Source organism: Nannobrachium achirus (assembly GCF_963921795.1).
Source record: "Nannobrachium achirus genome assembly, chromosome: 19".
Lineage (NCBI taxonomy): Eukaryota > Metazoa > Chordata > Actinopteri > Myctophiformes > Myctophidae > Nannobrachium > Nannobrachium achirus.
In genome coordinates, this window is record NC_137826.1 from 13,184,660 (window position 1) to 13,211,112 (window position 26,453).

Genomic DNA, 26,453 nt, shown 5'->3' on the forward strand with positions numbered 1-26,453 from the left:
GACACCTCTGAATTTTCCAACCATCTCAATATGACAATTTGACACACATATTGCGTTCTGTACAGTGTCCTGTACCTTTTTCTATGCAAACTTAAAGTCTTCAATCAAGTCACTTCACTGAAATACACACCGACGTTTGGCTCATACTTTCTGCAAAATGTAAGTAATAAACACATAAATAAATATTATTATTTAAAAGAGTTAAAGCACTGGGGTTATTAAAATGATGTAGGAAAACGAGAACACCATTTTTATCCAAGCGAATGTCTCTTCTTTTCCTGTGGAGGGCAGCAGTTCACTGGACGCGCGTCAAATCTCTCTCACATTTCACACGCTGACGGAGAAGAAGAGGCAGCACAAAGAGGATTGAACCAGAAGAAGAAGAAGAACAGAGACAGCCGAGAGAAGAAGGAAGAAGACGAACAATAATCTCAAACCGTCATAATGCCTTCTTATGTGGGCAGTCTATGCTTCCACCCGCACCGTGTCTGCTCCCACACATCCTCCTGATAACCCACTCCACGATGGCAGCCTTCAACGAGCCCAGCTAGCCAGGCTAGCTTAGCGTCGACCCGGTGGTATAGTTGTCATCCTGCGATAAACAGTGATCGCAGTGTTGTTAGCTAAAAGAAGCTCCGACAAGCTAGCGTCAACGTAAGCTGTGTGAACACAACACCATCCCGAACATGGCGATTGTCTCCGGCTCCTGCGTCCGTGTGGGCGGCGGGTCGAGGAGCAGCGGCCCCTCCGTGTCCGCCGCCGCTGCTCCCACCCAGACCCAGCACCACCACCACTCCTCCGGCGGCGGGGGGTCCGCGACGTCCACGGGGGGTCCTCCAGGTAGGGGCTGTCACAATTATGAAATAATAATCGTCTGATCGCCATTATTTGACATGATAGCGATTATTCTCCATAATCGTCTGATCGCAATTATTTGACATGATTGCGATTATTTTCCATAATCGACATAAATGGTTTCCCATGTTGAAAAATGTTATTGTCTTTTTTTAAAGTAAAAAAAAAAAGTGGAAATAGCAGATCTACAAGCTCACAGCTCGGCTATATCCACTATCAATGTTCTTTTTAAGTGTAAAAGGTGTCAAATATGTCAGTAATTTCTTTGTATATTTAGGTCATGTGTCATATCTACCATGTGCAACTTCAAAGCCTACAAGCCAAACAGAAATGTAATTGTCAATGACAAAAACACAAGTCATAACATGTCACCATCGTGACAGCCCTAGGTCCAGGGCCGTCCCAGCCCATGGTGGTGGTGTGGGAATGGCAGGACGACCACGGCTTGTGGCGGCCTTACAGCGGCGCGGTGAGCGGACATATCGAGCGCTACTTCTCCCCCTCTCCTCCTCCTCCTCCTCCTGCTGCCGGGGGTCCTCATCCCGGGGGTCCCGGTACCACGAGCATCTGCCTGGGCCAGTGTGACCCCAGCCTGGCCCCCTACCTCATCCACGTCCCTAGCCTCACACAGTTCCGACAGGACACAGGTATTGACACACTCAAGTCAACACGGCTGACACACACTCCATTCAGAAACACCCCCCACTTAGAAACATCCCCATTCAGAAATACCCCCACTGAGGTTAAGGTTAGGTTTAGGTGACGCCTCCATTTAGAATAATGGAAGTCAATCTTCTGAATGGCAATGTTTCTGAATGGAGATGTGTAACCGTTTATTTATTTCGACTGTGCAGTTAACTATGAAAACCGTCACATCTTCTCCGTTTCTTTGTTGTAGTGCCTCAATGTCTATAGCTGCTGACCTGTTGTGACATCATCACATCGCTGTGTCATCACATTGTGACATGTCACATTCCGTCCTTATCCCTTGTATGCCCATATATGGAGATCCCTGATGTCATCTATCTATAAATGCGAGAAGTCTCTGCGTGCGTGTCTGCGTGTGTGTCTGTCTGTAATCCGCGTATCTCGAGAACCGTTCGTCCCACCGGCTTCAGATTCGGCACGCGCGCTCCCCGCCGCAGCACGGAGTGCTGTGCCGGGCCTCGACCCGACCCGACGCGCGGTTTTCCCTAACCGGCGCGAAACGTTCGGAATCTCCTTATGCGGAAATCGGCGCAAAATCGGCGCAAGCGCTGAGTCATTGTGACATCACTGCAGTGCCGGGCGCAAGCGCTGAGTCATTGTGACATCACTGCAACTCCATATATGGGCATATGAGATCTCCATATGGGCATAAGACTGAGAACTCCATATATGGGCATATGGGCAGATACAGAGATATCCATGGGCATATGGGCAGATACAGAGATCTCCATATGGGCATAAGACTGAGAACTCCATATATGGGCATATGGGCAGATACAGAGATCTCCATGGGCATATGGGCATGTGGGCATATGGGCAGATACAGATTCGGCACGCGCGCTCCCCGCCGCAACTCCATATATGGGCATATGAGATCTCCATATGGGCATAAGACTGAGAACTCCATATATGGGCATATGGGCAGATACAGAGATATCCATGGGCATATGGGCAGATACAGAGATCTCCATATGGGCATAAGACTGAGAACTCCATATATGGGCATATGGGCAGATACAGAGATCTCCATGGGCATATGGGCATGTGGGCATATGGACAGATACAGAGATCTCCATGGGCATATGGGCATAAAAGATGGACACAGATAGAGTATAGACAGATATCTCCGTATATAGGCATAAAAGGGACACAGACTGATACAGAGATCTCCATATATGGGCATATGGGCAGATATGGACACAGATAGAGTATAGACAGATATCTCCGTGGGCATGTGGGCATATGGGCAGATACAGATTCGGCACGCGCGCTCCCCGCCGCAACTCCATATATGGGCATATCAGATCTCCATATGGGCATAAGACTGAGAACTCCATATATGGGCATATGGGCAGATACAGAGATATCCATGGGCATATGGGAAGATACAGAGATCTCCATATAAGCATAAGACTGAGAACTCCATATATGGGCATATGGGCAGATACAGAGATCTCCATGGGCATATGGGCATGTGGGCATATGGGCAGATACAGAGATCTCCATGGGCATATGGGCATAAAAGATGGACACAGATAGAGTATAGACAGATATCTCCGTATATAGGCATAAAAGGGACACAGACTGATACAGAGATCTCCATATATGGGCATATGGGCAGATATGGACACAGATAGAGTATAGACAGATATCTCCGTATATAGGCATAAAAGGGACACAGACTGATACAGAGATCTCCATAATGGGGTTTGCATTAAAGGGCGGGGCATTCATTCCCTATTTACATCTTCCCGAGTTGGCCAGGTCGCCGACTAGACGTGGGCATGTGGGCATATGGGCAGATACAGATTCGGCACGCGCGCTCCCTGCCGCAACTCCATATATGGGCATATGAGATCTCCATATGGGCATAAGACTGAGAACTCCATATATGGGCATATGGGCAGATACAGAGATATCCATGGGCATATGGGCAGATACAGAGATCTCCATATGGGCATAAGACTGAGAACTCCATATATGGGCATATGGGCAGATACAGAGATCTCCATGGGCATATGGGCATGTGGGCATATGGGCAGATACAGAGATCTCCATGGGCATATGGGCATAAAAGATGGACACAGATAGAGTATAGACAGATATCTCCGTATATAGGCATAAAAGGGACACAGACTGATACAGAGATCTCCATATATGGGCATATGGGCAGATATGGACACAGATAGAGTATAGACAGATATCTCCGTATATAGGCATAAAAGGGACACAGACTGATACAGAGATCTCCATAATGGGGTTTGCATTAAAGGGCGGGGCATTCATTCCCTATTTACATCTTCCCGAGTTGGCCAGGTCGCCGACTAGCTAGTCTATCTATAAATGCGAGAAGTCTCTGCGTGTCTGTCTGTCTGTCTGTGTGTCTGTCTGTAATCCGCGTATCTCGAGAACCGTTCGTCCCACCGGCTTCAGATTCGGCACGCGCGTTCCCCGCCGCGGCACGGAGTGCAGTGCCGGGTCTCGACCCGACCCGACGCGCGGTTTTCCCGAACCGGCGCGAAACGTTCGGAATCTCCTTATGCGGGGTTGATTGTTGACATCAGGCTGTTCCGGAGGAAATCGGCGAAAGCTCTGACTCATTGTGACATCACTTCATAAAAGGCTCTGACATCACGTACGCTACATGAGTCAACAAAAAATCTCTGTGAGTGTGTATGTATGTATGTATGTAATCCGCGTATCTCGAGAACCGTTCGTCCCACGGGCACGCGCGTTCTCCATATATGGGCATAAAATGAATGCCCCCATATATGGGCATAAAATGGATTGTAGACAGACAGATACAGATATCTCCATATATGGACATAAATGGACAGAGGCAAACAGATGGTCAAAGATCTCCATATATGGGCATAAAATGGACGCAGACAGACAGATACAGATATCTCCATATATGGGCATAAATGGACACAGGCAAACAGATGTTCAAAACGGGTCCTATGACAACAGGTGTGAGGTTTGCATTAAAGGGGGAACCGGCACTGTGTCTGCAACACAGTTGGAGGCACAGACAGATACTCCATATATGGGCATAAAATGGACGCAGATAGACAGATATCTCCATATCTGGGCATAAAATGGACCCAGAACTATAACTGCAGTGATCTCCATATATGGACATAAAATGGACGCCGACAGACAGACAGACAGATACAGATATCTCCATATATGGGCATAAATGGACACAGGCAGACAGATGGTCAAAACGGGTCCTAAAGGGCGGGGCATTCATTCCCTATTTACATTGTTCCGAGTTGGCCAGGTCGCCGACTAGACGCTGGGCCGCCCGAAGCTTCTAGTCAATATTAATTCCCATAACTTGGAATGCCCATATATGTACATATTGTGTGAATCTCTTGTGGTCTATATTATAACATAGGACATCTATGATATCCATATTTGGGAAAATATTTTGTCCACATTTTGTCCAACTTTTGCTATCTGATTGTATGAAATGACAACAAACTCGCCAATTTTGCGGCTGTGTGGAAAGCTTGAATTATCCTCTTTCTATCTGCAAAGTGTTTGTTTCATAAAAATCCACCGTAGACATATGCGCTACTTTCTGTCAATATATTCCGTACAGGTGATTGTTCTTCTAAGTGTTGGAGTTTGGAAGCGCTCATTTTCAACAACGCAACATCCTGCTGCCTCCTACCCTGCGTGACATTTAGAAACAGGTGGCACGCAGGACCGTTGAGGGATTTTCCAACAAGCGCTGCCAAATTCCAACACTTTGAAAAAGAATCATCTGCATGGAATGAACTGCATGGAATGTATTGACAGAAACTACCGTAGCTCATAACATGTCTTTGCAGATAGAAAGAGCATAATTCAATCTTTCCATGGAAAGCAGTAATGTTGTTTGACGTCGTTTAATATAATCGGATAGCAAAAAAACTGTTTGGAATTTGGATGCATTGGCAGCCAATGGTTGGTATTGCAACTCTAGTTTCAACATATATATGTATTTAAAAAAAATAGAGTTACAATTTGTGGCTAGGGGTTACTTTTCAACAAGTGTTGTTACTTTGGGCCCTTTCCCCAACTTGTTATGGTAGCATGTTTACAGCCCAGGTATGTTAGCACGGTTGTTCTCAAAGTGGGGTCCGGGGTGCCCCATTGGTCATTGAGACCCTCTCACTGACCAATGGGGCACCCCGGATGCCACTTTATAGAGAACTAGGCCAGGATCTCCAGCGGTCCCCACTCCCCAGGTAAATGATTGATAGTTGGAAACCAAATCGACCCTTACTTACAGGCAGGCGGGCGGTCTTTATTAACACTGAATGATACAAAATGATAGTACAGAGTTGTGGGGTTCTGTGGCCTAATGCCTTCAAAGGGGCGTTCTTGATATGCAAAAGTTTGAGAACCACAGCGTTGGCGGATGTCAGTCAGTCAACACCTAACATTAGCTGCTGGCCTGTTCAAATCAATGTTGAATATTTGATCTAGTGTCTGACAGTGCTGTGGTGGCCGGCTGGTGTCTACTGATAATCTGTATGACGAAGTGCAACAGGTTCAAACCCTAGTGTTAATGTGTTATGCACTTGAGTTGCAGCTGCTATGAGAGAAAAAAGGTCTCTGAAATAGTTTTAGAGTTTGTGTGAACAATGTAAATGGAGCTTAAGGCTATACATAAACCCTCATGGACAGATACACATCTTTTACTCTGAGTTACTTATGATCAAAACAACAGCCCCAAGTGAAGGATTTGCTGGTTGAACTGATATTCCTTAGACTAGACTGGATTCATATTCATACTAGAGATGGACCGATTGCAAAATTATTGGCCGATACCGATCCACCAGTTTTATGAAGGTCTGACCTGCCAAAACCAATACCGATTTCTTTAGCTAAGAACTAGAGAATAGGGTTGTTCCAATACCCTTTTTTCAGGCCAAGTAGGCCTACAAGACATACTTCAATTTGAGTACCAATAAGCTAGAAGAACACTAATGCCAAATCAATCACAAGAGTACAATATCCAAAATCACAGACAATATCCAGTCTAATATGACCGAATGGACTAGGCAGGAGGAAAGCAGGTGACGCATGCTTTTTTTCCCCCTTCTTTTTGGAGATGACATTGACACAGGATTATGGAATATATCCTTACATTGCAAAGGTAATCAGCACCATCTGTATTCTGTAGGCTGCCACTAAGTAGACTGGCTGCTACTTGCTAATGTTTACTTTAGTCACAGGACCGAGCATCATGCTGTGCAGTGCCATAGACACAATTGGCATAAAACCGGTATGTAAATCAGTGACCTGCCGGTCACCGATTCGGCCGGTTTGATATCATACCTGCCTAATCTTTGATAATGGCCGATTCCGATATCCATCCCTACTCAATAAATTCATTGGATGAGTGAGGGGGGGTGTTGATAAGATTATTATACTGTATTTAGGTTATCCAACAGCAATCCGTCTCTCTCTTTCAGGAAAGACGCGATCAGTGCGTCGGTCGCTTTTCGCCCAGTCCTCAGGCCTGGGCAGCGGCGTCTACTGGGAATGGGCCAACGACGAAGGCGGATGGACGCCATACGAGACACGCACTTCAATCCTGCTGGAGCACAGCTACCAGGCCCGCCAGGCTACGGCAGACTTGAGTCCACATGGATATAATTACATAGTTGACCTCACATCCCTGGCCCAAGTTAACAAATCCACCAGCTTCAGACGGCAAGTGCGGCGGCAGTGCAACTTGCCCTACCCACTGGCGTCCTCCGGGTCCTCTGCCCTCCCCTCGGGCCCCGCCTGCTCCTGCCAGCAGTGTCTGAGTCACAGCAGCACGGGTCCCATACCCAGCCGCTCTCGACACTCGTTTTCGTCGGGGCAACTGAGCCGCCCCAGCCTGCAGGGGGCTGGAAGGGCCGTGGCGGCTCACCCCACCCCGGTCTATTCACCCTACCCCAGGAGACCTCTGTCCGTCGGGGGCATGTCTTGGGGTTGTCCTTGGCCTCCACCACCGCCCGGTAGTCAACTTTCTGGGCCGGCGCTGACGAGCTCCTCGGCTGGTAATGGTTTAAGGTTGGTGTCTGTGGTTTGGTTTGATGACTTTACGATCTCTTGGGTGTACGTGTGTCACTGACGCACAGGTTAGGGTGTGTCCACACAGTACGATATGTAAAGAGTGGAACTCTACAAATGCAATTCCTGTCGTACCTTTGAACTTTGTCACTTGAGTGACTAATGGTAGTGTCAACAGAAGAAGTGCCGTTCTTCCGGCGTTTAGGTCTGTCCCATAGGTTAGTGCCTATCACTACGGGGTGACAGTTCAGCAGTGCTGAACCATGAACTTGTATTCAACCTTTGTGCACGCAACCCCACAACGGCACAATGACGCTTTGGTCGTGGTCCTAACGCCACTTCCGGGTTATTCCCTTAACATAGGAGTGGATGAGGGTTATGCTTGTATCGTACTGTGTGGACGCACCCCTAGAGTTATAGAACAGCACTGACCTCATCTTTAGTTTGGCTTCAGCCCCTGAATCGCGCTAGCTTCAGCTGAACAGAGCTCTCGCATTCAGGGACTGGTGACAGTGTAGAAGGTGGGGTTTTCTCAGTTGAAAATCTAAATTTTAACTTGTTTGATAGTGCTACTTCTGTGTTCTCACGCTACAACTGCATATGCTCTCATAATTCCTAACCTTTCTAAATTCCTAACCTTAACCTCAGTAAAACGGTGCCAAAACCTAATCCTATTCCTAATCTTAACCTCAGTAAAACTATACCTAACCCTTAAGTTATTTCGAACCTTATCCTCAGTAAAACATACAAGAATACAAGAACCGCCCCGCCGAGCGGTCGGCATGAGCCTGAGGTCGGTGGAAAAGAATTAGGGGGATTAGCTTTGTTTACCTGAAATTGGAGTGGTACTGAAAACAAAATCAAATTTGAATATTTGTGCTATCGTTTGAAGCAAAGTGCCATGTTCAGTTCTGTAAGGCTAGGTGTAAATTGTATTCAGACTTTTTTTTTTAATACTCAGTTCTATGCCGCCCGTGTTGCGCAGAAAATTGCAGATCTACAAGCTCACACAACGTGTTGCAGTGTGAGCTTTGTAAATCACCCTTCTTCTGTTTGGTATATCGTGCTTTTACCAGCAAGCCTTTTCTGCTGTTATGCTTCCTGCATGTCAGTCAGTGAGCGTCTCCTTTTTTTTCCTGCTCCACAGTGTTCCTGCCATCCCCGTCCAGCTAAATGGATCCACCGGCGTGAGCTCTGCCCTGGCAGGTAAATGGGTCACCAGCCATCCATCCTCTATGTCCTGCTCTGCGTCACTATCTATTGTTTGGCAGCTGTGTGAGACATTGTAACCAGGGTTCGCTAAAAACAAACAAAAAAAATAAAAAGACGGGAAGTGGTTTTGACATTTTCTTAACCACTTATTCCCTATATAGGTACTTCATTGTACTATTAGTGTTGGGCGATATGGCCACCATTTAGTACAAATATTGTCTATTGCCAATTCATGGGTTCAATTTGTAGTCCTACAGCAGCCATATTGAGGACCAACACAGGTGTTCTGATTGATGTAGAACATTAATTCTATGCTAATCAGACAAGTGAAACACCTGTGTTGGTCCTCAACAAGGCCACTGTAGGACTACAAATTGAACCCATGAATACAGTTATGCAAGAAAAGCATTCCCACGGGAACAGTCCTTCTGGGGCTCCCCAACACGTTGCGTGTCGGGTTACTATAGTAACGTGACAGCATGCTGTCAGTATGAGGAAGAGAGATGAGGTAGACAACACAAATTGGACTTGACGTGAATCTTGCATTAATGGCATGTTGAAACGAAGTTCACGCAGTGTAGAGACTAAATCCTAGAGTACACCTATGAACCCTTGTCGGTGCAATTCTTTGACAGCAACAATTTGGCAAACGTGGCATCCAGTTCCCTTTTTATATGGGCATTGACGGACAATAAAAAAAAAACTGCAGGCTAATCACCTCTGGTTCAAGCTCTTTCTCTCTCGAAATAAACATAACTGACACAAGGAATTAACCACCCCGACATTAATGATTGATGAGAAATTTGACAGCAATTACTTAGGAATTAAGTGCAGGAGAGTGGGACATGCATTGCCAAGCGAGGCTTTTATGGAGACCGGCTAGATAGGTTTCACTTTCTTTTTGATGGCATGTCTGAATAAAAATGGATCACAAACAAAGACAGCTTAATGGTGATAGGCATTGCAGTCACTGCCCTGTTTTGTGAAGGACTCATCATTGCTTAATATGGGCCAAATTGATTTGCATTTCTGTTAAGTGATAGTTTTAGATCAAAACAAAAAGTTGTTTGTCTAAAGGTTAAAGCACTTTTCCAATAGTAATCCTTGCTATAGACAGAGTGTTTGTTCGGTAACGGTTAAGGGAGTCTCCCGGTCTCTTCAGCTCTATTATCAGAATATAGAGCTATTTAACACAAAATTATGTTGAGTTGAATTCTCGAGGAGGCAGACCATTATATTATTAAAATCTCCAGAATAATCGCATGTATTTGTCCATTCACCCAAGCCTATCATAACATTGAATTGGGAGGATATTATCAAACACAAAAGGAAATGCTAGTATTCAGGCTGACCAGAAACGGGGATACAACATGACATCCCCACTGGCAATAGAAATGAATGACCAGAGGGGGGAGGTGTATCAAAAGCAGTGGTATGGATTCCCCTTCCACATGGAACCCTGATTGTTAGGCTATGTGTTTTCTCCCAGCTCCCAGTGGTGGAAAAAGTACTCAGATGTTTTACTTGAGTAGAAGTACCAATACTGCAATGTAGAAATACTCCATTACAAGTAAAAGTCCGGGATTCAAAATGTACTTGAGTGAAAGTACAGAAGTATTGGCATCAAAATGTACATAAAGCACCAAAAGTAAAAGTACAGAATGTTTGAAAATAGCAGATCTACAAGGTCACAAAGACGCGTTGTGAGCTTGTAGATCGGCTATTTTCAAATAGCCAAGGTATAAAATAGGGCTAAAGTGGATTAATGTATTTTTTATAATGTAATCATTTATATCTGCAAAGTAACTAGTAACTAAAGTTTTCAAACAAATGTAGTGTAGGCCTATGTAGTACAATATTTGTAGTACAATATTTGGATCCCAGAGATATAGTGGAGTAGAAGTAAAAGTATTGGAAATTGGAAACACTCAAGTAAAGTACAAATACCTCAAAAGTGTACTTAAGTACAGTACTTGAGAAAATGTACTTAGTTACTTTACACCACTCCACTGCCAGCTCCACACAGATGCTAACGCAATATCCTGTCAGGCCAGAATATTCCCATGCATTGTGAGTGTGAACAGATGCCATCATGGCAGTGGCGTTCCTGATGCGGGTGTGTCAGCGTTGTTCCACTGAAGTTGTGAAAGTTCCACCAACAAGCGTCACATCCAACCATCCAAAAAAATATACTTCCCTCGTCCCCTTTATTTGGAGAAACCCCTAGTAGTCGGGGGGGCCTTAGGGAGATAATTTCGTGCTAATCAGTCTAAAAGTGCCAAATTTTGCACAGATGTAGCCCAGGGCATGCTCTAATGATTTAGCTAGGGCGCCCGATTCGGTTTTGCACAAAGAACATTCCTTGGGCTATAAATGGCCCCAGAAAACAACGGTTTAGTGATGAAAAGTGATGAGTCATCACTTTTCACAGTTTTGTGGGCATTTTCTGGGGAAATTTGTAGCCCAAGGAATGTTTTTTGTGCAAAACAAATGCTTGCAAATTTTGGATACAGCATCATGACAAACCCCTAGTTAGACCCCTTACATCCTACTTAAATACCCAGAAAAAAACAGTTTTTCTGGGTATTTTCCTCCTGTATAGAAAGTCAATGGGAGTCCAACTTGATTTGGCCGCTGTGGCGACCCCGAAGGTTGCCGACTCGGGCGCCCTAGCTAAATCATTAGAGCATGCCCTCGGCTACATCTGTGCAACATTTGGCGCTTTTAGACTGATTAGCATGAAAAAACCCTCCGACTATAGACTGTATAAGATGTGCAGAACGAGAACACGCGGCAATAAAACCAGTGTTCTTGTGGTGGGTTTTCCCTTTTTAATTTGGTCCACATTTTACTTGGTTGGCACCAGTACTTGGCCTGACGGGGCCTGACGTCATACTGCGTTCACTCACTCATTCCTTCCCCAGGGAAGGGCAGCTGATAACATTATTGCCTTTAAAATAGACACCAATGACGTGCCAGCCCGTTTCATCAGCTTATACGCACTTTTGGAATTGAAGGGAACACTAAACACCCCAACCCTTGAACAAGCTCTACAGGTAGATTGGGAGAATCTCTCCATTATGAATACACCACTGTTAGTGTTGTATATCCTATTTTGGAAAAAGAACAACATTCAGTCTTGTCAAAGTGATACTGGAGGGTAAGAAAGCATACCCCCGCATTCTTGCTTCAATGATAGACGGCATGAATAACCATAGGCGGAATATTCCAAAGCATGTGCAGCCTGAGCAAAGACCTCTTTAATGTATACCCTGCCAAATCCCTGATTGTTAATTAGTGCAAAGTGAGTTAAATTAACACTCAGGATTTGCAGTGTAGGCTCTATTAGCCCCTTAATGACTCTTATGGATAATGACCGAGGAATGTAATGAGAAAGGTCTGTCTTGTAGCAGTAAGAAGCCCAAGCACTTGATTTGTATGGTTTCATGGGTAAGGCTGTCACAATTATGACATTTTACATGACAATTAATTTGTCACCCAAATAATTGCGATTAAGGATTTGTATTTGTCGTTGACAATTACGTTTCTGTTTGGCTTTTAGGCTTTGAAGTTGCACATGGCAATCATAACACAAACTTAAATATAGTAAGAAATGACTGACATATTTGAAAATGTTATACTTAAAAACGAACATTGCAAGCTCACAATGCGTGGCGGTGCGACGCGTTGTGAGCTTGTAGATCTGCTATTTCCACTACTTTTTGAATGTGTTTGAAACTATATTACCATTTCTCAACATGGAAACGATTATGACGATTATGCAAAAATAATTGCGATTACCTCAAATAATTGCGATTAGACGATTATTATGTAATAATTGTGACAGCTCTATTCGTGGTATACAATGAAAATGCACCTCATTTAAATGATTCAATGCTGTAATAATCAGGAATGACACCATTTGACCGAAAACGTGTAGATGGAACATCATTTTATTATGATTGGGGTTGGTTTTGTTTTGTCATATTGCTGTTTTGTTTCAGTGTTGCTGCCCGTCACCAACTTTGTTACTATCATGAGCCAGAGAACCTTGCTGGATTAATTGTTGGGTCTTCTGAATAAGCCTGTAAAAGATTGAAGATGAAATGAATGGCCATCCTCCTCGTTTTGTGGCCCCATCACGGCGCAAATGGCCAGTCAACGTGCCTTTTTTTTCCTCCTTTTTTTGTCCTCATTCTTTTTACAATGTCTAGGAAACAGCTGGACGTTTAATGGAGTCTGCAACAGTGTGCAGAAATGTCTTTTTATTTTTTATCGTTTTGCCACTCTGTTAAGATTCTTTGATTTTATGAGAAATTGTAGCACTCTGTCGGGACCATAACAGTTTTATATTTGCACAGAGGGCCATTTGAAGGTGGCATTACGATGTGCAGTGCTTTGATTTCACATTAGCATATTCTAGTAATTTCATGAATTACTAGTACAAACAAATGCATACTTATTTCTCCAATGGGGCAAATGGTGACAGTTGTCATTTAATTCCACAGCAAGATATTGCCATGAAATCCTACCAAACGTTAACACAAACCTAAGCTTTGCCATAAATAGGATAACACGCTGCATAACCCCTCTACCTCAGTGTTTCTCAACCTTTTCAGGCCGCAACCACCCAAAATAATCATTTGAACTGGGGACCCCCCGCCCCACTCAGACAAGCACCCTTTGTCAGCCTTCTGATTGGTCCCTGATTGACCAACCAGCAAGCAGGCTCGTTCTGCCTTGTTCCGCCTTTTTTATGTTGAATTAGCTAAAACATAATTTTTTGAGAAATAAAAACATTTTAAAACATGCCCAGTCACTGTACTGCACCCGAGAGGCTCCTTTTTACTGAAACCAAATTTAAAATGAGAATTGAATATACAAAATAACAATAAGATCCACTAACATTTCAATGTTAGTGGATGGAGAGAAAGGACTTTTGTCCCACCAAGACACAGCAACCAGTGGGTGCGAAGATGGGCGGGACTTGACAAAGGGTGAATTGTAGGAGTTGAGGCATTACATTTAGGTTGACTTTGTGCCACAGGAAAATATTGTGAAAATAGATTTATATTATTTGACAATTTGGCCAATGTTTGACCAGTTTTAAAATGTGTACTTTTGACTGCATGGTATTTTTTTCACCTTTTTTATATTAAAAAGGTTGTAAAAGTCCTTCAATTGTCATCTGGGGGGACCCCTCACCCCCCCCCCCCCCCCCCAAAAGGTTGAGAACCACTGCCCCACCTGACTGTGTGTGTGTGTGTGTGTGCGTGTGCGCGTGTGTGTGTGTGTGTGTGTGAATCGGGATGGGAGAGCGCAAGTGTCCACTGCTGCTTTGTCCCTCTGCATTTCTCATCCTTTTGATTTCTTCCTCCCTTTGCCCCTTCCCTCCGGCGATATCTCCACTGGCTCTCCACCCTGCCCCCCCAACTCATCCCCACCCCACTCCACTCCACTCCAGGCATGGCCTCCATTTTGATGTCGGCAGTGGGACTCGGCGTGCACTTTACCAGCAGCGCCCCCCTCCCCCAGCAGCTGCAGCAGCCTGCCCCCCCTCCTCTCTCTCTTCCTCCTCCTCCTCCTCTTCTATCCCCAGGCAGCAGGCCCAGCAAGGCCCACAGCAGCAGCAGTTCAGTTAGGAGGGCAAAGAGGCAGCACAGGAGAGGTAGCTACCACCATCACCGTCACCTGCCAGTCGTTTCCCTTTTTCTTTGCCTCTGCGTTGTGTGTTAGTCTGTCCTCCTCCGGTCCGTCCGCCCACCTCGACTCCTCCAAGCTGACATGACGCATGGACAACATTTCATCTCGCATCAACTCGCATTCACTTGCCCACATTGTGTTATTCCTGGGGGGCTGTCGGGGTTTCTGCGGCGTGGCTCTGTAGGAGGGCCGAGCTGCCTGGAATCGTGTCTGTCTTGTCTGTCACCTGGGCTAATCTCATAAAGGATTAGGGGAGGCATAGCTGAATGGTTAGGGAGCCCGCCTGGTTGTCCCAGGTTCGATCCCAGGCCAGGGTAGCAATGAACGATGTGTGTCCCTGAGCAAGACTCTTAACCCCTAATAGGCTATATGCACAGCAGCCATTTTGGAGAGAAGTTGGATGGTCTTCTCACTTCCTTCGGAGGTGTTACCAATAATACTAATGAAGGCTCTGTTCCATTCTGGTCAAACAGAGTCAGGGTGCTGATATTGTGCATGTTGGCTCACTGGCTACCAGGGGGTCTCAAAGTGTGGTCCAGGGATCCTTGTGCTTCCTTGGGGGTTTCAAATGACCCCTTAAAACGTGTTACTCTGAGAGTGTTCAAATGGAACCAAATGCAGGCGTAAAAAGGTTTGAGAATGGAACAGAGCCTTCATTAGTATCATTGTTAACACATTTGAAGGAAGTGGGAAGACTGTCCAACTTCTCTCCAAAATGGCTGCTGTGCATAGAGCCTATTGCTTGAAAATACGGAGTTTCCCTCGCGGGAGGAAATAGGTATCTATTATTATTATCTATAAACCGCTGGACTGATCAGCACCAAATTCCTTAAGCGTATTAGGCCATGGAAGTAATTCCCCATATTTTCAGGCTGAAAACTTGCCCAAATATTGTTGTCGTACATCATAGTCATTACTATGATGTACAACAAATATATTCACACGAGAGAGCCATGCTGTATTTTTTAAACATCTAACCATCACAGTGAAGAGAAGAGTTGCCAGCTTTTAAATCGTAATTTGTAAATTACAGTATGCTGACACTTGAATGCCTCCTTGTCAAAGAAAGAAGCATGCTTTGTGCTGGAACTTGAACGTTATCCCGCCCCGTCCTCATTCGTATGCTTCATTTCCCTCCTGCCTCGTATTAATTTCTGTCCGAATACAATTCCCATCTCTGCCTCAGCCGCCATGAACATCCATCCGCATTTCATATGGCCGTCACTCATCCATGTCGCCCATTTGTACTGTGCTGCTTTTTATTATTTCATTTGAACACACCGGAAATAATTGGGGAGCAGGCAGGAATCCTCAGCGAGCGCCCCCATATCTATGGAAACGTGATGCCACTTAGAACAGCGTTTGTACTTTGTCCACTCTGGTCTCAACGGGTGGCCTTCAGAAAGAGGTGCTGCTGACCCAGCGTTACAGGATTGATACCCCACTAGAGCTCTTGTCATGGGTGTCGCAAGGGGGGGGGGGGAGTGGGACTGAGTTACTAGGGCCCAAGGTGGAGGGGCCTGTCTTTAGCTATTGAAAAAGATAGCAGATACGTGCTGCGAGCTTGTAGATCTGCTATTTTTGAAAAGTCGTGAAAATGTGTGCAAATCTTTGAATATGTACTTTTTAAGCAAACATTTGTAACTCAAATCTTGCTTCTGAGGGGGTCCCTGGAACGAAATACTTTGAGATGGGGGGGTCCGTGGCCAAATACATATCGTTTTGGGGGTCTTTCACATGAAAATATTTGAGCACCACAGACATAGAAACTTAACTTTTTCAAAAAAAAACCTTAGAAGGATTTGAAATAATTCAGACTCCGCACAAATTTTCACGACTTTTTTCAAAAATAGCAGATCTACGAGCTCGCTGTGAGCTTGTAGATCTGCTATTTTTCGATGGTTAAAGCACAAAATGTGAGTGAATCCTTGTACCCAGGGACCAGAAATGTGTGCGTCACCCCTGGCTCTTGTGAATTGAGAATAACCTAAAAGACGGATGTTGTTACCCCTGAATCCGGTTCCACAGCAGCCTTGAGACTGCCGTGTGCGTACATGAGAAAGAGAGACATGCGCAGACTGATGGTAGTGGTATGTGATTGGTAATAACGTCGTTCATTACTCACCCTTCATTCCGAACCATGGCCGCCATACTTTAGTACTGTATTATTGATTCATCTTGCATGAGCTTCATTTTCCATTTTCAGCCCCTGACCTGCTGACATGACACATCTACCCCCCCTCCCCACCCGCCCCACACACACACCGCCCCATCAAATAATTATTTAATTTAATGGCTTAAAGGGAATACGCCACTGTCGGATTCGTGGATGTTTTTGTCAATTTCGCGCATTAGCGGTGTCGATCGATACAAAAAATGTTTTGATTACATGCTATATACTGTCTGAGAAAATAAGAAGGCAATTTTTCTTGTTCCAGTCTGAACACGGCAGTACGTTTGGTCTTCTAGCACAGTGGTTGATTTTGGCTACTAAAACCATGACAAAACACAAATCAACCGTAGATTTTGACGTCTAAAATCTTACGATATTCAGTGGACTAAATCTTTGCAGATGACTAAAATGAAAATGTATTCAAAAGATTATGACAATAAACACATTTTAAATCTGCTGTCAAAATTAACACTGCGGATAAGGTTGATGAGCAATGGAGTATTCCTTTAAGGTTTATTCACAATTTGTGCCGTGAGTGAGCCCATTTTGTATGGCAGGGTGCAAAGAGCAGGTCTGGAATACGCGTTGCCTTTGTCTTGACTAAAAAGTCAGATGCCAGACTGCGAACTTGTGAAGGAGAATTCAGTCTGTCCTTGTCACCTGTTTTGTATGGATTTCAATGGCAGCCTCCCTGGGCCCTGATGCATCTTGTGTGTGGATGGCAGCTCAACTCCATTAACGGTGTCCTCTCCTTTCATACCTCAGCACAGAGAGCAGAGGAGGTGATCCAGCGCTACATGGGGGGAGTGGCTGTGGTCCCAGATGAGGTACACATTCACTCTTTTTTTACAGCAGAGGTCTTCAATATTTTCAGGCCAAGGACCCCTTAGTTGAGAGAGAGATGAAGCAGGGACCCCCCACTACCTTATCATAGATTCCATATAGTTTCTTTGTTTGACAGCACAATCGTCAGTGTATTTTGGATTCATGTCGATTTGTGTTTTCAGATATTTAACCACTTGAACCGTCAAAACTTGACCTTTCACTACTTAGTTTGCTCCTCCTTTACACCGAACAATATGCCGAAAATAGCCGATCTACAAGATCTGCTAAAGATCTGCTATTTTTGGCTAAAGTTCTCCGAATATGGACGCTAGGGTTCAAGTGGTTAATATAAAAAAGAACAAAAACAAATTTTATCACTCAAAGATTTGGAGGAACCCCTGTAGTAACTCTGAGGACCCCCTGTTGAAGACTCATGTTTTACAGTGTTGCAATGGTCCGGTCACACGGGTAGTCTTTTTTGACCTGTGCCACGCCTCTCACGTGCACACACAGACATTGATACCAAACAACCCCCAAGTTCACACCTCGGGCAACTCTTTGGGGTGCGTTCGGAAATGCACACCTGGAGCCCACTCACGGATGTGCTGGATATACGAACGCAACCTTAGTGTTTTAACCAAGAAACAGCCTGTATGTATATCAGTAGACCTGTATAGTAAGTGTTAAGCGACGTGTGCATGACTTCATGAAAACCGTGTACCCCCAAACATTGAATCAGCAATGCAACACTGGTCTTTCAGAGGAGTAGTTCTATCAATTACACACCCCGTGAAACCTTGAGTTCGTGGAAGATTTTTTTGTTTTTGTTTTGTCACTTTCCTAAACCAAGAATTTGAGACTCAATTGAGTCTCCTACTGACCTATAACCCGGTCATTAAATAATTGGAATAATAGGAATGCAACAAAAATTGCCATGAATTCAAGGCTTCATGGGATGTGTAATGATGACATTTTAAACAGCGCATTGTGTTTGTGACACAATGCGTCGACCGACACTAACATCTACTCCATCCATTTTACACATCCTTCAGGACTGCATCATCTGCATGGACCATCTGTCAAATCCCTCTGGCTACGAGACGCCATCCTCAGAGGGCGGAGCCCAGGGCATCCTCCCAGACACTGTGGGCAGGTTCACCAAGTGTGGACACACCCTGCACATGCTCTGCATGCTGGCAATGTACAACAATGGAACCAAGGTATGCCAGTCGCACCAAATTCTGGGATTCACTGTTGGGTCAAAGTTCTCTTCAGAATAGGGATGCAAGTTTTTAATTGAAAATAATTATACTATCACACAAGGATATGGTGGCGCCCAAACCAGTAACTCTAGTAACTCTGAGGACCCCCTAGGGGTCCAGGACCCCCTGTTGAAGACCCCTGATCTAACTCATTTTTGGTGTGGTATAAATGCCCCCTTCCTCCAGGATGGTAGCCTCCAGTGTCCCTCATGCAAGACAATCTATGGAGAAAAGACTGGCACCCAACCCAAAGGCAAGATGGACATCTATAGCATCTCCCAATCGCTTCCTGGCCATCCCAACTGTGGCACCATCCAGATCATCTACAGTATACCCCCTGGCATACAGGTAATAACTTAACGTTGATGTTGGTTTTTACGAGCACAACATACCTGTTATAGTTATCTATCCAAGTCAGTGTTTCTCAACCTTTCCAGGCTGTGACTCCTTAAAATAATCATATTTGAACTGGGTACCCCCCCACCCTGGAATTATAAACATTGCATTTAGTTGACTCAGTTCCACATATAAATATTATGAAAATAGCAGGCTCACAATGCCTCCGTTTTTGCCTCTTTCTTAGGTAATGTTTGGCCTTTTGTATAGTATATAGATTGAAGTCCTTAACTCATACAGTGCCCAAAATCTCCACTAGATGGCGCCCATGGCCAGATCAGCCACCATAGACATACGCTGTGTATGCACAAGCCGTGCGCAGCCATGACGCGCGTGAACACTTTCCTTTGTGTCATGAACAGGACCAGGATGAAGTTAGCTTGAAGTTAGCTATTGGCTACCACTCATGTTAGAAGCCCAATTTTTGGTGATTTAGCCGTGATTAAACCTTGCGCCCCTCATAGAAAGGCATAGAACAGAGAAAATGAGCTTCAAAGATCTGAGAATGCATTGGATTCAACGGCAAAGATCGGCGGCGCGACGCTCTCGCAGGCCGACGTAAACAAATCGCGGCCGACGGACTGCTCGAAAATTTAGCCCGGGGCTTCGGTAAGGCCTTCGGGTGTTTAATTTTATATAAAAAGCCGAACTAGTTAGGGATCGGCACCCCGGCCGAAAAAAAGCCAAACTAGTTCGGGATCGGCACCAGATGAGTTAAATTGTCACTTTAAAAAGTGCAGATAGCCTGTATACACTTACAGGTATACTGTTTGTTGGTTTGTTCACTGTTGAGTGAGAAAAAAATGTTGCCTATCAAGCTAGCGACCCTCCTCAAATCAACCCAGAGGTTGAGAACCACTGATACTGATCTAAGTGTTGGCTTTTGTGTCTCATGTCTTGTGTCTTCTAGGGTCCAGAGCACCCCAACCCAGGGCAACCATACACCTGTAGAGGTTTCCCTCGCTTGTGCTTCCTTCCAGATAATGAGAAGGGCAGGAAGGTAAATGAAAACACAAAATGTTTCCCTTCTTTTATCTGCTGTGGTTGACGACACTTATCAGCCAAGATGAAACAAAGCTTTAATTGGCCAATGCTGCGCTCAAAATAGCAGATGAGCATTAGATTTTGCAAGTTTATCATTATTATATTTTTACCCACCATTTGCAACAAGAATATCAAGCTCCTTAAAAATGGGTAGAATATTGTCAGCCAAATGATATAATTGTCATTTGCCCGTCACTTCCCAAAAGGGATTAGCATGATACAATAAGCTTATTTGTCCTTCAAATATCCATTGTACATTTTCTAGTTCTTTCCTGACTCTCCAGTTATCTGCCACCATTCAGAATCAGCGTAATATAATAAATATCAGTGTCACCACCCTTTGTGTCAGAAATGACAGAGAATGTCCGAAACGACATTGCCTGTGGCAAAATAAAATGATTGGCTTGATGCCAATATAAATGATAAAGTCTCTACAAAGAGAGGATAATCAAGGTCACACCTACTGGTAGATTGAGACAAAGAATTCTACGGAATGCAAGACATCCACAATATATTGGCAGATACTGTACATACATGTTGCAAAAATATATGGTTTTATTTTTCAGTTTAACTTCAATAATTTAATCTCTATGCCAGGGCCCGGGTCATCGCAATGCTGGATTGTGGAGGACATTTTTGACAAATTTCAATTTTTGTCACAGACATACAGTTTACAGTTTAGGCATTTAGCAGACGCTTTTAATCCAAAGCGACTTACAATAAGCAGATACAACATCACAATAATAAACAAGATAATAGGTCAGTACATTAACAGCAATATAACAATGTACTCATACAAAATGAGTGGAAGCCCTGAATGACAATAACAGGTCTGTACCTCTGAGCGGTCTCAGAGGCACTTGCCTGTTGGGCAAGTACAGGTCATGTTCTACTTGCCCAAAGGTCTTCCCTGAAAAGTTTTACTTTCTGGGGCTGTGTGATAATAAATGTCATACCTAAATTTCTATCCAAATACCTACATAGCTATGATTGACTATGGGACCTATTTTATAGTTTTAAGTATAGCAACATTGAAAACAGCACATTATAGGTAAACAGTGCTCTTATTTGACAATCAACAGACCAGAAGACAGAGTGCTCTGGCCACGTTCAGGTGTTTAGACAGATATCTTGTGTTGTGTTTCTAGACAGTTCCATCCCCGCTCAAACAAGCACTTGCCCAGTCGGGCAACCTGAAAGTAAACTCCACCTGCCCGAAGGTTTTATTTACCTGCCGGGGGCAGGTGGGCAAGCCTTAGTGTCAATGCCTGTCTGAGAGTGTACAAATGGAACCAAATCGACCCATAATGGAATCAAATGGACCTGTAAGGTTGTACACTTCAGAGTTATGGAGGTCCTTGCAAATAAAACATTTGAAAACCACTAGTACTAGTGGACTCATAATATGTCATACATAGGTTCATAGTAAATCGGTGTCATACATATCGTCGCTGTCGCGAAGAAACCTCGTGTTTCAAATTTGTACGTTTTTTTGCGAAGCAAAGCCCTGCTTCATCAGACAAGGCCGTCGCACAGAAGTAGTGAAAACATCCGTTCTACAAGCACACAACGCCTCGCACCGCGAGGCGTTGTGTGCTTATAGATGGGCTGTTTTCACTAGTTTAAATCGTTTTTTAAATCGAGGCGTTGTGTGCTTGTAGATCGGCTGTTTTCACTAGTTTAAATCATTTTTAAAATGATAAATGCAAAACAAACGGTTTTGGACATACAAGGTTTTCACCCGACAACGACAATATACTGAAGAAAACCTAGAGACTGACGTTCAGTAGTGATCATAATAAATCAAAATAAGAACATTATAATGGTGTGTAAAATGTTGCGTAAAAAAATCGAAAAGACCAGGTTTTTGCCACGGCCACATGTTGATGCCCCCCTGCCCTGTGCCTCTCCCCTGGCTCCCTTGCCCACAGGTCCTGGAGCTGCTGAAGGTGGCGTGGACGCGCCGCCTCATCTTCACCGTGGGCACGTCCAGCACCACGGGCGAGCCCGACACGGTGGTGTGGAACGAGATCCACCACAAGACGGAGATGATGTCCAACCTGTCGGGCCACGGCTACCCCGACCCCAACTATCTGGACAACGTGCTCTCTGAGCTGGTCTCACAGGGGGTGACCGAGGACTGCCTCAAACAGCCAGGCCCCAGCTAGAGCCAGCGGAGCTCTATATGGCCTGCAGACTGTCTCCCATCCACTACTGACTGACCAGTACATCTGTCCCCTTCACCCCCCCAGAGAGAAAGATGAAACCCTTATGTCCTCAGCCACTGGTTAGTTGAAGTCAGCAAAGTCAGCACCATCGTGTTTGAAGTAGTCTAGTAGGAAAGGGGGGTGCACGCGCATAGGGTGGATTTTTTGTCCGCAACCTGTTTTTTTCTTAATCCTTAAAGGTTATATTTTAAGATTCTGCCAGGTAATGGGCTGAAATATCGTCCCAAGGGGTTCATTTTTAATGATTTCTTGCACCTACCCCATTCACTTACTATATAGGAAAAATACCCCCCCCCCCCCCCCCAAAGAATCTTCTTTAAGTAGCATGTGATGTGTCTAACTAGGGTTTTTTTTCATGATTCTGAATCCATTGCAACTTTTTTTTTTTTTTTTTTGCAAGAAAAACATTCCTTGGGCTAAAAACGGCACCACATGAGTCATCACTTTTCACTGTGTTGTAGGGTCCATTTTTAGCCTTAGGAATGTTTTTGTGCAAAACAAATGCTTGCAATGGATTCAGAATCATGAATAACCCTAGTTAGACCCCTCACATGCTACTTAAAGAACTTTTTTGGAGGGTCTTTTTTCCCCTATATAGTAAGCGAATGGGGTAGGTGCAAGAAATCATTAAAAATTAACCCCTTGGGACAATATTTCAGCCTGTTACCTGGCAGCATCTTAAAATATACCCTTTAAGGATTAAGCTAAAACAGGTGTCGAAAAAAATCCACCCTATGCGCGTGCACCCCCCTTTCCTACTAGACTATTAGTTGAAGTCAGCATTGCACCGAGTTCCTTGACCACCGTGTTTGAAGTAACTGGAGGATAGACGTGAGCAGAAGACTGTAAAGGTGCATAGCGTAGTGCAGGGGTGGGCAACCTTTTTTTGGGCACGAGATCACGGAACAGTCCGGTGAAAACCACCATTGCTTTTATGTCTATAATACGGGCTGCTAATTAGACGAAGACAAGCATAGGAAGTAGTCAATTTAATGTTAAAACTTAACAAAGAGTGAGTCGATAATTTAATATGAATAGTAAATATAAGATACATTATGAACCATAATGATCAAAATAATTAATGTACTTTCAAAACACGAATCCATTCAGGCATCGCTGGACTTTAATATTAAATGAAACGAAAAACAAATGAGTCCTGCAGAGGGATAGAGTGAAATTAAATTACACATCTGTTGCTGTCTGGGAGCTAAACTGCCAGTGCATTATTAAAGTCAGGATGGTAGCTGCAGGGTACAATGCTCAAAAAGAAGCAAAAACGCTGGTCATCTTTAATAATAACTTGCATCTTACACCGCGGATCAATACTTTGACTTAGAACAGGGGTCTTCAACAGGGGGTCCGGGACCCCTAGGGGTTCCTCACTGTTACTACAGGGGGTCCTCCAAATCTTTGGGTGATGGAAACTTCTTTCTCCTTTTTTATATTAACCACTTGAACCCTAGCGCCCATATTCTGAGAACTGCAGCCAAAAATAGTTGTGCGAGGCGTTGTGAGCTTGTAGATCGGCTATTTTCAGCAAAGAGCTTTGGTGTAGAGGGGGAAAAGAGCAGTACAGTACAGAGTGAAAGGTTACATTTATTAAGTATTGACGGTTCAAGTGGTTAAATATCTGAAAACACGAATTGACATGAATCCAAAATACACTGATGATTGTGCTGTCAAACGATGAAACTCTATGGAATCTATGAAAAGTTTGTGGGGGTCCCTGCTTCATCTCTCTCTCAACTAAGGGGTCTTTGGCCTGAAAACATTGAAGACCCCTGACTTAGAATGTAGGTATTAAGCAGTCACTCGTATCCTTGAAAGCCTTTGTGTGAGCAAACACAGTACCTCACTACCTTCATGCCGTCATATCGTCAAGCAGGCATTCTGCTGAAAATGCAGTTTGCCAACTTTAGTAGTCTGTTGACTCGTCCAACTTCTGGATACAAATGATTTCTTGTTTGGCAAGAACGTATGCCACGGTCGCATTCACTTTCTTTTTCTCAGTTCACTGTCGGCTGGAAAAGTCTCAAAGTGATTTGTGGTTTGTCAAAGTGTCGTTCCAAGTTTTCCTTTTCTTTTGCCGTCGCTGCGCAGCTGTTAGATGAGACAAATACATTTTCCATTCGACACGAAGAAAAATAATTATCTTCCCAGTTCTGTGTAGAAATGACATGTCTCTTTGCATCTCTTCCTTCCATTGTCAGCGCTGTTCTCTCGCCAGCAAGCCTAGTACAACTTAGCCTGGTATAACCAGCCTAGTAGATAATGCATCTAGCTAACTAACTGCAGTATCCCTACCTTGTTTTAACATGGCTGGGATGTCTAGCTCAGCTAGGCTAAGTACAACTAACAGGTTACTCGCCCAGACCACTGATCTGCTACCAGGGACATTCTTATGTTCATTTGTGTCACGTTGCTCCCATAATATGGCGGTTCGCATTTAAACACACAAACCTGAGCGTGACGGATGATATGAAATGGAATGTTCTTGTCTGGGTGTTCTAATTGCTCGCGGTCAACCAAAAAGCCCATTAAGATGACCGGTCGATCGTGAACACATGGTTGCCCACCCCTGGCATAATGTTTATCAAGAGTATATTAGTATGCATTAACTCCAGTTTCCACCCCAGTACGTTCCTGCTCGTCTTCTATTCCAACCTATCGGATGTGCTGCACACATAGAAACTGAGAATACGGATGACGGTGGATCTCCCATCGACTCTCTAAACTTGATTAATTGTACCTTCATATAGTTCAAGATGCCCTCTTGTATCCCATAGACCTGCACAATTTAAAATGGTAGCTTACATAGGGGATAAAAAAAAAATGTCATTAAGCACTTTAGCTCTTACAGTGCATTTGTTCAAGATTTGTCATTGCCAGATTATGGCTGGTTGGCTTGTGTTCTAATTGGTAATTTATGCAATTATAAGAATGGGTATCTCTGCGGTAAGAGTTATGTTCAGCACAAGAACGCTCTGAAAATTCTATTGACGTAGCTACAGTAGGTGAGTATGTTTAATACACCTAACTAAATGGGAAAAGGCAATACCTTGTTTTAAATAGGAAAACTCAAGCACTGTCAAAGAAACAACTACTATGGCCATGGATACTGGTTCAGAAATAAAACCCTTCTGGCTTGGATTCCGAGAGATTCTTCTAGTTTTAAACATTGATGACAACGTTCATAATTTGACCATCATTTTTGAGTGATTTTATTTTTCCTAAATTTGATGAGCAGATGGCTTCTGCACTAACATGGTGATTCACATGGGTTATGACCGTGTTTCTCGAAGTGGATTCCAGGGACTCTGGGTTCCTTTAGGGGGATCTAAATTGATCCATACATGTCTTTAATTCTTGACAGTGTACAAATGGAACCAACCCTGACGGGTCAATTTGGTTCCATTTGTATACTGTCAGAGTTAAGGGGGGGACCTTGAAATGTACAAGTTTGAGAAACACTGGGTTATGAGGTGGAACAAGACACTGTGATGTGTAACACATAAGACTTGGCCATTTTTATCCAAGTAGATCAGATATGACTACTGAGAAAATCTGTTGTACACAACCTCTGGTCAAGTAAAACCTTCCAAGTGTGACAATCAAGGTCAAAATATTGCCAACTGGACCCGCAGCGTTGAAACAAGAGACGAGTAGTCATTGTTAACCCGACCACTGGCTCTGAATTGTTCGCTTCTGTTCTGCCCATGATATTGCAGTACAGTTGTTTAACTGGGTCTTGAGATGTATGCAAGTGTAAACATTCTCTGCAATAAAGAAAGTATATAAAACAATGCTGTCCACTTGCTATCAGGTATACAGTATGTACAGTATATACTTGTTTAACATTAGTGGCGTTTCCATAAAGCCACTTTTTGCGCATTAACAGCTTAGTCGCAAAATGTTTTTATGGAAACACTTCAAAATGCGAATAAACTTTCATTATCCGCAAAAAAGATTATCCGCTTGGAGGAGGAG

General features: G+C 44.1%; 1 protein-coding gene across 2 annotated transcripts; it reads left to right on the forward strand.

Moving 5' to 3' along the window:
• Nucleotides 1–389: 389 nt before the first annotated feature.
• On the forward strand, nt 390–26,240 carry dtx2 (deltex 2, E3 ubiquitin ligase). Of its 2 annotated transcripts, XM_080749882.1 has the most exons (10): nt 390–840; nt 1,239–1,502; nt 7,035–7,623; nt 8,771–8,829; nt 14,300–14,503; nt 17,477–17,538; nt 18,589–18,756; nt 18,985–19,146; nt 20,105–20,194; nt 22,170–26,240. In XM_080749882.1, the coding sequence occupies exons 1-10, from the start codon at nt 687–689 to the stop codon at nt 22,404–22,406; spliced, it is 1,989 nt and encodes a 662-aa protein (XP_080606008.1). In that variant the 5' UTR covers nt 390–686; the 3' UTR covers nt 22,407–26,240. The 2 variants fall into 2 exon arrangements, with proteins under 2 accessions (XP_080606008.1, XP_080606009.1); XM_080749883.1 differs by lacking the exon at nt 14,300–14,503.
• Nucleotides 26,241–26,453: the final 213 nt, after the last annotated feature.